This window comes from Neurospora crassa, linkage group I, assembly GCF_000182925.2.
Source record: "Neurospora crassa OR74A linkage group I, whole genome shotgun sequence".
Classification (NCBI taxonomy): domain Eukaryota; kingdom Fungi; phylum Ascomycota; class Sordariomycetes; order Sordariales; family Sordariaceae; genus Neurospora; species Neurospora crassa.
Genome location: NC_026501.1, coordinates 1,229,015 through 1,240,085, shown reverse-complemented (window position 1 = coordinate 1,240,085; position 11,071 = coordinate 1,229,015). Strand labels below are relative to the sequence as shown.

The 11,071-nt window shown below is 50.8% G+C and overlaps 3 protein-coding genes across 3 annotated transcripts; 2 read left to right on the top strand and 1 right to left on the bottom strand.

The window, feature by feature from the left end:
* Window positions 1-114: 114 nt before the first annotated feature.
* On the top strand, window positions 115-1,988 carry NCU02113 (ubiquitin-conjugating enzyme E2 13). The gene is made up of 4 exons (XM_959014.3): window positions 115-718; window positions 794-882; window positions 992-1,123; window positions 1,206-1,988. The coding sequence occupies exons 1-4, from the start codon at window positions 666-668 to the stop codon at window positions 1,385-1,387; spliced, it is 456 nt and encodes a 151-aa protein (XP_964107.1). The 5' UTR covers window positions 115-665; the 3' UTR covers window positions 1,388-1,988.
* Window positions 1,989-3,011: 1,023 nt separating this feature from the next.
* Window positions 3,012-8,003, bottom strand: NCU02114 (G1/S-specific cyclin Cln1). The gene is made up of 4 exons (XM_959015.3): window positions 7,211-8,003; window positions 6,841-6,990; window positions 5,827-6,412; window positions 3,012-5,756 (listed from the first exon to the last, which is right to left on the bottom strand). Exons 3-4 carry the CDS (start codon window positions 6,016-6,018, stop codon window positions 4,698-4,700), a joined length of 1,251 nt encoding a protein of 416 aa, XP_964108.1. The 5' UTR covers window positions 6,019-6,412; window positions 6,841-6,990; window positions 7,211-8,003; the 3' UTR covers window positions 3,012-4,697.
* NCU16332 (hypothetical protein) lies at window positions 3,013-4,583 on the top strand. The gene has a single exon (XM_011395039.1). The coding sequence runs from the start codon at window positions 3,464-3,466 to the stop codon at window positions 3,917-3,919; it is 456 nt and encodes a 151-aa protein (XP_011393341.1). The 5' UTR covers window positions 3,013-3,463; the 3' UTR covers window positions 3,920-4,583.
* Window positions 8,004-11,071: the final 3,068 nt, after the last annotated feature.

Genomic DNA, 11,071 nt, shown 5'->3' with positions numbered 1-11,071 from the left:
GAAGCCGATTCCATCCCATCACATGGATCCGCATGCCTCTAGCCCAGGTACCTAGGTAGGCCACCTCTGGCTGTCGCTGTCAGGGCCGTGACCGCTGTCACAGGGCATTCAGTGGTTTGGTCAGAGAGGCACGCCGCGGGTTCATTCGTCAGCGCATCCCACACACCCGACCTTCTTCCACTTTGCCTTCCAGTTCCATTCCGCGTTCCATCATCGAGAACTTCCCGTCCCGCCTTGCTCGTGAATAATTGCCCGTGTCGCAAGAGATTACCGTAGGTTCTGCCGATTTCGACTTGTCTCCAACAAGTTCACAAGGAACAGAATCGACTGCCTTGCGACGATTTTGGTCTAGCCATACCTACCTACCTACGTACCTCTACTACCGCTTTTACCACACATTCCCTAGGTTATTTACAGGCCCTTTCGCACCGTGATAGCGCAGTACACTGTTCGTTACTGTTTGCCTCGATTTGTCAACCGGAGCCTCCGAAACGCCTCTTTAAACTGCCCTCTGACATCCAGCATAACAATCGGCGATAGCCCCTCCACTTGCCCTCCTGTCTCTCCCAGCCTCAGCGACAAACATTTTCCTCACCACCATTTCTGCCACTGGCTTGTCGAGCTTCCTTTCGCACTAAACACCAACAGCAATTAATCTAATCACCATGGCGCTTCCGAAGCGGATTGTCAAAGAGACCGAAAGGCTGATGGCGGAGCCGTACGTACATACCATCCTCATCCCGAGAAGCAAACAGTCTAGACCAAAGTCCTAACTTCTCCTTCCTGATCGCAGTGTCCCGGGTATTAGTGCTGTTCCCCACGAAGACAACCTTCGCTATTTCGACGTCGAGATCCACGGCCCTTCGCAATCGCCATATGAGGGTTGGTCTTCCTTGAACCCCACGGCTGCCGTTACATTCATCTCTTACCTTCCGTGCGCCATGAGAACATACCACATGATCGCTAACAGGAGAACCAAACACCCACACAGGTGGTGTCTTCAAGCTCGAACTCTTCCTTCCCGATGACTATCCCATGACCCCTCCCAAGATCCGCTTCCTTACCAAGATCTACCACCCCAACGTCGACAAGCTGGGTCGCATCTGCCTCGACGTCCTCAAGAGTGAGTAGTCCCGAGAAAGAAAAGCCGCGATAGTTGGATACGCCAGTTCCGAAAAGCTAACACACGATACCAAACCCGACAGACAACTGGTCCCCCGCCCTCCAAATCCGCACCATCCTCCTCTCCATCCAAGCCCTCCTAGGCGCCCCCAACCCCGACGACCCGCTCGCCCCCGACGTGGCCAAGACCTGGAAGGAGAACCCCAGCGTTGCCGTCGCCACCGCCCGGGAATGGACACAGCAGTACGCCTTGCCATCCCAGTAGGGTCGGAGGCTGGCACCAGGAATCAACGAAATCCCGGGACAGGGCCTCATGGCTCACGCGCCGACATATGACCCTTATGGAGGAAACTTTGACCCATATCGGTTTGGGCCTTAGGACGGCAATTGACAGGAGCAGCTGGTTGTTCTGGTCTTGAAGCAGAGATGAATCACCAAGGCCAGCAAGTGGCTGTGGCAAAATAACAGAGAGGATCATAAAGGGAAAGCAGTGGAAGAAGTTGGTCTAGGTGTTTGTGTGAAGCACGGCGCTGGTGGTGTATCATGCACCCACCTAGGGTGCATACGGAACGCACAAAGAGAAAGCCCGTGAGAGGGGAATGAGGAAGGGAAGGCTACACGAGATAAGGAGAGACAACGAATACTGGATCGATGGACGAGGAAGGGGCACGTATGATGGGTTGAGTGAAGGATGCCATGGTGGATGCAACAGCGCCACGCGGCGCCAAGGCAGACACCAGAAGGAGGAGTTTTCGAACATAGAGAACATCCTTTCGAAGCGTTGTGTTTTCAGGTGTTGTTTTTTTCGCAGCGATAGAGTACCGGGTAGGGCTGTTCAAATACTACTTACATATCTTGCAACATGACCACTGTTCGGATTTGCGTCTGTGAGTGGGGTGGATGAGCCTTTGGATCAGATGTAGCGGTAAGCTTCAATAAACTCACGATAACACATATAAAATGAAGGGCGGTGTGGTTTATACTGAAAGACACCGGCCATCTTCACAACCAGTAAGTACGAACACGATTGATTGCTTAGCTTCTGTACAAGCGAAAACACTGATACCTGCAGTCATCTTGAATAGACACCTATAACCTGTTAATATAATCTCGAGGATTCCAGCCGGGATGCAAAGTCCAAAACTTTACTATAGAATACATAGAGTGGTTAGGTAGCCATCGGAATGGAATGGATGGTTCCAAGGGAGTTATCAGAGGGAGGGAGGTTCACAGAGGAATTTGCGACAGGAGGAATTCCATTCATGAACTAGAACCCCCAAGTTCCTTCCCTTTTTTTTTGGGATGGGTGGGAGGGATGAAAGGAGGGCCGCGGAAGAGGACTGAACAGATGGACCGACTTGGGACGGGAGATAGAGAGGTTGTGGAGAAGTATATCTATCGAACGAGGAGAGCACTACTACCTAACTAAGTAAGTACCACAGACAGTCTTTCGGAGGACGGTGCGTAACTTCAAACTGATATCTGATACAATGTCTGATGTTTCTTGATGTTTAGTCGACTTAGCTATCAGTTCTAGAATCGAGGTATTTAGGCACTTTGACAACAACAAACGCAACGCATCATGATGGAAACATCGCGGTGCGTCCAAATGATGAAGAAAATATGGACATATAAAAAAGAAAATAAGTAAACATGGTCCTGCCCCGTCACGACTTCTCGTTGGGACGGGGAGCTCGTCACTCAAGTATCTCTACTATCCGTTTATCTATCCTTTGAAAGAAGAAGGATATATATTGCACAAAACGTGACGCGATACCAACCAAGTTGAATCGAATGGAGAAAGCGACAAGAGCAGAAAGAAGTACGCGATATGATCACGAGCACGAGCACGAGCACGAGCATGCGCAGGAATCACTAGGGGAACGGAACGGAGAAAGAATTAAAGCAGCAGTAAGTAGAATAGAATATTTATATCAAACAAAAGGTCAAAGAAAAAAAATAGTCAACTAATGCCCAGGGGTATCTCTCTATTTGCCGGAGTTTCTTGTTGTTGTTTTGTCCTTGTTTTCTCTCCATGGTTTTATCCTCCTATCCCTCTCGCAAGACACGAAACTAACTTCTCTCTCTGTGCGTGCGTCTTGCTCTTGACTGAACTGAATTGAATAGAAACTTTGTTGGTTTGGACGGGATCCTGTCACTGAGAATGGGTAGTTCGTGACGACGACGACGACAATGGCGACGACTGTGGAAGCGGGAGGAGGGCCGTGGTGGAAATTGGATTATCTTTCTTTTCTCTCTCGATTGTTGCAGTAACGGCATTTTAGTTATTTGATGTGTCCGTTCTTCTTTACCAATCCAAGTATGCCAGTATGCCAGTTGCATGCCTGATATCAATTTGTCCAGTCCCTGTCCGCCGCCGTCCGTCCAATGTTCCATCCAATCCTTTCCCTTCCAACGCAATATCGAATCCAGCATGGCATCGCACATCCTTTCTTCCCTTGAAAATAAAACGCAAAACTCGGGGGTTCGTTGGGTCCTCCCATCTTTCTCCTCCTATCCTTCATCCTACACGGTGAATGCTAAATTTTTTTGCTGGTTATTCCCTTTTCAACTCTTCATCCCCCTCCGCAAATCCGATCCGACACCTTCTCTTCCCTGCCTCCATCAGCTGATAACCGATCTTCTTTCTCTTCTCCTTCCATTTCCATCCCCTCTTGTCAATCCGGTGGTCCAGATCGGGGTGACTTGTAACACCTTCAAAGCGCCGTTGCGTTTGCCCATTTGGTTTGATCCATCCATCCATTCGATCCAAATGTCTGTCTGTCTGTCGGTCTGATTGACTTGTCCAGGTTTTCCGCCTTGAGAGCCCGCAGTGGTGGGTGCCAGCCTTGCCATTGTGGGAATTTCCAATAAGATAAGAAAACAAAGGGACCTCTCGACTCGTGGGTTGCTTGCCTATGTTTGTATTGCGGTTGTCGTAGAGTGTTATAGTCGATCCTCTCGTTTTCTTTTTTTGTTTGCTGATTTTGGTGGGTGGAAAGGGAAGAGAAAAAGCCGGTGAGCTGAAGAAGGATCCATTTTGTCTAGTCCGCGATGGGACGACAACGACGACGAAGACGAATGGTCCTCAACCGGCGGTCAAATGAACGAGATCAATGTGCGAGGAAAATGAAAGTTCGTTTGGAAACATTTTAAAAAAGGACTATCTGCCCCAATGGCGGTAGTTCAATATTGTTTGTAGAAAATAATAGAAACAAAAAAAGAATAAAAATGTCAAACGCTAATATGCCATGCCGCTGAATTGTGTGTGTCCACTTCGCGCGAAACAAAATATGTGCGATGTGTGACGTGATGATGCCGCTTGAAAGTGTGTGATGTGTGCAATCTTTTGTCTTCCAGATAATTTAAATGTTGTAATCAAAATGTCTTCTGTCAAAAACTATGGTATCTGGATGCGTGACCATGGAACCCCACCCTCGCAGCAGGCCGGATGATGAGAGAAATAGAAAAACCTGAACCTTGTTCGCTGCCAACCAACCTTACACACAGCACTATACACAGGACTCACTCACTCAATGGAGCAAGACCCTTAGGAACTGAGCTGAAACATCAACTCAGTAAGTAACTTGAGACGACGGCGCGGTCTCAAAGTACGAGGGCGCCTTTGTTGATGATGATGTTGATGATGCTGAAGTCTGATGTTGTGCTGCTGGTGGGTATGATTGGCTGTGCGAGTTCGGCTGCGGTGTCGGGGTCACCGGACAACGCGGAGCAGGATATTCCTTCATCATCGTGCCGTTCTGTGCGAAGCTGGCAGCGTCGGGGGTGATCGGAGGGGTCATGTATCCATCAGCAGCACCAGGAACGGCTCCCAGGCCCTTGTGGGGAGTGCTGTAGACATTGGACGCCTTGCTAGAGTTGGGGGTCAGCTCGCCCGGAGAGGAAGGCGGGGCACCGCCACGACGGTTGATAGCGGCCTGCTGAGCGAGGAAGTCGGCGAGCTTGCCAGACACTTTGGAGAGGTATGCGCTGGAATACTTTCTGGAAAGCGTGACGGAAGGCTGGTGGAGATGCTGTGAAAGAGCCAAGAGCGTGGCGTTCTCGACCTGGTCCCATTCGCCATCATTAACCTCGGGCTTGCCCAAAATAGCCCTCGCCAAGACCAAAGAAACCCGTGCCATGATGGATGGTTTGGTGGAAACGAAATCCCTGTGGTACAAGGCAATCTCGCAAATGTATGCCGCCATGTGTTCGACATCCCTGCTGTCCCTTTCCTCGGCCACGATCAACTGGGTGAAAAAGTCGACGGTCGGGTGTCCAATGTTCCAGTCGAGAGTGTTGAGAACGTGCATTTCCATTTGCGTAAACATGCCGGCATCGTAAAGCCCACAGCACATGTTGTTGAGCTCGTTGATCTGGGGAACTCTGTCCTTCTTATCTCCATACTTGGCGGCAATCAGGAGGGCGGCGCAACCGACGAGCTGGTAATGCTGCTTGTACACAACACGCTTGGAGCAGTACCGATCAAGAAGGTTGACGGTGAGGAAGAGGGTTTCGGGGAGGAGCGAGAAGGCAGCGTGAGCCTCGATAAGAAAGTCGATAAGGTACGGGCGCATGAACCATTGAATCTCGCGTTGCATATCGATGAGGTTAGCATCGGGTAATGTCTCATCCTATAAAATTCAAAGTCCATGTCAGCACGATTTGAACCACCCAATCAGAAACGCACATGCACAATCTTACCTCCATGTGACGGATATGCTGCATGATATCCTCAAGATACTCATCGCAAGCAAGTCGTGAAAGATTGTTGGCGATCATTTCCTGCTTGTTCCGAGCGATGAGCTTGGCAGCATCCCGAACGTTTACCCTTGGCGCGGGCTGGTCATCGGACTCGACGAAGAAGGTCTCGTCGTTGTGACGTGAGGTAACCATTTTGATTTGGGTGTGGTGGTGGTTGTTGTTGGAAGTTTTTTTCTTTCTCGTAGAGTGGCGATGGCTGAAAGAGTGGTGAGTTCCGAGTTCTCCTGGAAATCGTTTGTTGCAGTATTAGTTGTTGTTGAGATGAGCCGAAAGAATGAGGCTCAAGTCTATGAAGTTATCGCGTGCTGTAAACGGACGAGTATTAAGAGTATTAGAGAGTGTGCTGAAATATCAAGTCTTTTGGATGCTTTCTGTAGAAGGAGTGACGGTGGCTGTTGATAACGCCGGGCTGGGTTGAAATTGTTAAAAGACGAGAGGTCGAAGGACTCTCGTCAAGGTGACGGGAGGAGTGTGTGCCTGTGGCCGGGACACACGAGGTTATGAATAATGCCGTCTGAAGGGGCTTCTAAACGTTCCAAGTCAGCTAGATTCGCTTCGCAGACATTGTCCCCAGCAACGGACGGACCGTTCCTGAGAGCGCAGCCAGGAGGCTCCCTGGATCTCTGATCGATTCTGAGCTCAGACGGGTTGATGTCGCGACTCCACATTTCAAGGGGTAACTGCAAATTGAGCACGCTCATTGGACAGATCTGATCCATCAAAGCCCAGATCTAGACGGATGACTTTCTTTGTGTGCTCGGTGGGTGGTGGAAGGAAAGAGAGGGAAGTGTCCTGCTGTGTATCCTATCTTTGATGGGATGGTGATCAATGCCCTATGGGGCTTGTGAATTGCGCGATGCATAACGTTGCAGAAGTGAGGCTCGGATGACGGGTTGAAGAATGCGCAGGCTTCGGCAAGGCAAGACAATGCAGAAAAAAAAAAGAGTCCCTTACCGCAACGGTCGACACAGTTCTGAAAACTTGCAGTGACCAAGGTGGGAGCGACGAGCTAACGTGTCCCACAAAAGGCAACCTTTGGATCGACGACAAATGCTTCAGGCGTGCGGGTGAAGATGGAAGATGCCGCGGGTCGGTGGCATGTGTCTGGAAAGGGAGAAGACAGCCACAGGTTAGCTCCAAGTTCAACATCATATATCATTCCCTCCCCTCATTTCTTTTCATTTCTCAGATCCAGTTCAGTCTCGCCCATGGATGAATGCTATGACATCACTGGAATCTGAGATTGAGTTGACAATCCAACCCCCCCCCCCCCCCCCCCCCCCCCCCCAAGTGCCCCTCCCTTTGGCGTCTCTTCGTTGCGTACCTCTCACTGCTCTCTTTCAACTCCGAGGAAAAGGCCAGCAAAGGCTTCGCACGGGGTCGGATGTTTATCGTCGGGGTTCGGAGACGGCAATGTCGATTCGAATCGGCTGGGTTGGCTGGGGCAGCGATGCAAATAGGCGCAGTCGCTGAGTAGGGTGGATATCGAATCGAGGTCGGCGTCGGCGAGGTGGGTTGCTCGGTTCGGGAATGAGGGATGGGTGGGTGTTGCCGGTATCCCAAGGGTGTTCGTGGGAACGAAGGGAGCCGGAAGGGTTTTATCAAGGGAAGTCCTCGTCGTCGGACCGAAGAATGCCCTTTTTGGGGGTTGCAGTACGAGATTACGGACTGCGGTACCGAAAATGCGGTAAGGGGGGGTTGTGGACTCGGGAGTGCAGAGCAGACACTTGACTTTGTCACAGGAGGCTAAAAAGCACGAGGGAGCAATGCAAATCGAAATGCAAGACTCTCTTTGCTTTCTAACTACTCTCTGACCCGGTCCTTATATTCTTAAAGCGGTGTTTCGGCCCGGGATGATGGTAACTTGTCGGTATGGCCCAGGATTTCGAGCATCTAAATCTCCTCCTTCCCTCCTTTTCTTTTTGGCGAAAAAAAGGAATACACAAGAGAACCACGACGTCGGGACGATCGGGGATCTCTTTTTTTGGAAGGAAATGTTTCGGAATAGGGAACGACTGAGGGCGGAATGGGAGGAGGAGGGAAGAGGAAAGGGGAGGAGGAGAATAGATATTTGCTCGGGTCGAGCGAGCGAGCGAGCGAGAGAGAGAGAGAGAGAGGATGGAGTGCAAGAAAAGGGAGTGGACCGGCGGCAGAGATTGGTTAAAGGGCCATTTAAGACAGGGCCCCCGGCAAGCTCCTCGTACTGTGTACTGTGCTTCCGCTTCACGTTCGCTTCGCACACACTGGACACACACACTCAGAAAGACCGAGCACCACTCTGCCTATCCGGGTGGACAGTACTATTGACGGGTGAGCCAAAGTGGCAGTAGCAGCAGCAACGTCAGCAAGCAACGGCCGCACAGTGAAAGGCATCCAATCCGTCCATGTTTTTTGCCAGCAAGACCTTGACGAAGGAGTGAGTGCAGTGGTCACTGATGGTGAGAACCAAGAGTTCTCGTAGTGTCTTGTGTACTAACTTTGTACTGTTCGTACCCCGTAAGAAACGTCTTGGCCAAACCTTTACCCAGTCTGCCAGCACGATTGCCCTCGACTGATGACTTGAGATGGATTCCCGGATGCCCTAGCGTACGGGGGCATGGATGGGATGGACATGGAAGGAGGGCCGCCCCATGTCCAGGGAAGGTCCGGGGCACCCATGAGGGTATGGAGCTTGCAGTGTACATACCATTTCGCTGTTCATCTTTTCTGGTTCGCAATCCCAACCGTGGAGGTGAGGCAGTGAAAGCAAAGTCTGAAAAGCGAAACGACTCGAAATCAGTGGTAGTCGTATATCTTCAATGCCGAGATCAAAAAGGGAACAGACAGTTTCAGGGTGAGGTGATGGAACTGATAGACATCGTATTGTATCCTTCCAACCTGCCTTGTGTTGCGCAAGACGATGGAAACAACCAGGCCGTCCCCGTCTCCGTCTCCGTCTCCGTTCCCATCTCCGTGCCCCAAGCTTTTAGCCAAACAAAGTAAAGGCGAAGCGAAGGAGGACGAATATTCCAGTTACAAACATCAAGAGGTAGTGTACATACATGCCTACAGTTTTCCTGGCCGCCACAGAGCACAACCCCCCGTAGCCTACATCACCGTCCGTGTCCGTGGGTAGGTCAGACTGGGAGGTACTTCTGACGGGGTAGCCAAGGTGGGATGCTTCGGCTGTATGGTAGGTGTGCCAGACATGACAGGCGACAGAGGGTTCCGACCTTTTGATACGGCAGACCGGATTCAAGGTCGGCGATGCTATGACCTGCCCGCCTGGGACGCTTCAGGTTGGTAGCAATTGTCCCTTCTCTGACTGCTACAAGGGATGTCTGCAGGTCTTTCTGATGCCTACAAAACCCTACCGGTTCCCCGTAGTGGTGTCGAATGGACGGATTGACGGGATTGAATTGATGGATGTGTGGAGTGTCAGGATGTGCCAGCCAGCCAGCCAGCAATCGCAAGCCAAGGAGACGACGGTATGGACCTGCCTCAGCTTTGGAACATGCCGTGCACCCGTATGTATATCCATATCTCGAAATCTGAGGATCGTGATATTGCTGTTGCGCGTTTCTCAAAACGGAAACAGCGAAATCTAACGCACCGCCCGTGGCCGCCCGTGTGTGGTCCGTGGTGCTTGACGCTAGAATTGCGTCGATTCGTTTCCCTCTCGGCTAGACAAGTCCCCTATCCTGCCGACTGCGTATCCGGAGGAGTGATGAATGACGATGACACTGGTGAGATGCAAAGTGGAATCGGATCTACCTACTTGTTCGGCGAGCTGGCATCTTCCCATGACCATCTTGGTGCAGGATTGCGTCTTGCCAGGGCTTTCAGCAGGGCCACAGGAACTTTGCTGTCTTAGGTCTGGTTCGACGACTGGCATGACCGAAATGAGGACTTGTCCGAGGATGTACACTACGGCAGTACCAGCCTGAGTGGTCAGTTCCTGGAGGTGGAGGAGCGCCCGCCGGAGAGTGGACACACCAGGGCACCGCATTGCAGCAGCGCCGCAACCATGGAGCGACCGGGCCTGGACGGCAGCCAAGACATCATTTTGTTCGTTCAAAAGACACGGTATTATCTCGTTATCAAATTCAATGGTGTCGCCGTTGCCAATCTGCTAGTGTCATTGCGTATGTTTGGGTGCGAAACCTTAACAGTCACAGCGGGACATTAGCATCCACGAAGCGAGGTTCTTTCTAATGAGGAAGGAACACTTGAACCAACTGAATTGGTCAGTGCGCGTTGCAGTCCCCAGTCGGCATACAGTGGTGGGAAGATGGAAGGAAGCACTCCACCAAACCAGCACCACCAATCCACGAAGCCTGGAGGAGCTCCCGTCCGATGGCGCAGGCAATGATGATGGGCCCTGGGCGGAAATCCGAAATCTCACTTTCCACGATCCCTTTTTATCCAAAGGATCCACTTGCTCGCCTCAATCCAGTCAGCGACAGAGCCCATAGGGGTATGGGATTACCGCCAGTCATGATTCAATGTCACACCATGCCATTGATCATGGCCGTTCACTAACAAACAATGGCAACGCCTTGTCGTCGTCGGCCTCCCGTCAATTGCCTTGTCAAGTAGTGGCCCTGCCGTCCAGTTTGCTGGGAGAGTTTGCGATGCACCTCGGGAGCACAGTCAAGCGCCGAGTGTGATTCGATGTCATTGAATCTGTTTCGCAGCGTGACATTCTATCCTCGTGAGCTACATGATCCAACCATTTGCCCCCTTCACCCTATTACACTTATGAGTATCAGATCACCTAGAAGTATACCGTAGAAACTCGGTAAACTGGCAAAACGTTAATGCCCAAAAAAGCGCTTTTTTGGGCATAGTACAGGCAGATCTGTAGCGCTCAAGTCCGAGCCTGTGCATTGAAATGTATGCAAGTTAAGGTGGAGGGCAATGTTTCTGGTCGGGGGCTTGTTAATTGGGCCTTTTTTATTGTGCTTTTTGCTGGGGGGATCCTTTTTGCTTTACTAGAGAGACTAGCCCAGTTTTTTAAACTCTTTTACCCCAATCACATACAGTCTAGTACCCCCATTTAGACATCCCTATTATTATCCCTATTACTATAGCTCCCGCTCCTATACCTTCTCCTTACAGAGTCTCCCTTAATCCTATTAACGTTGTCTGTAAGTAAATAAAGGGATTTAAAGTAAATAAATCCCTAGTATTAATACTCTAATTA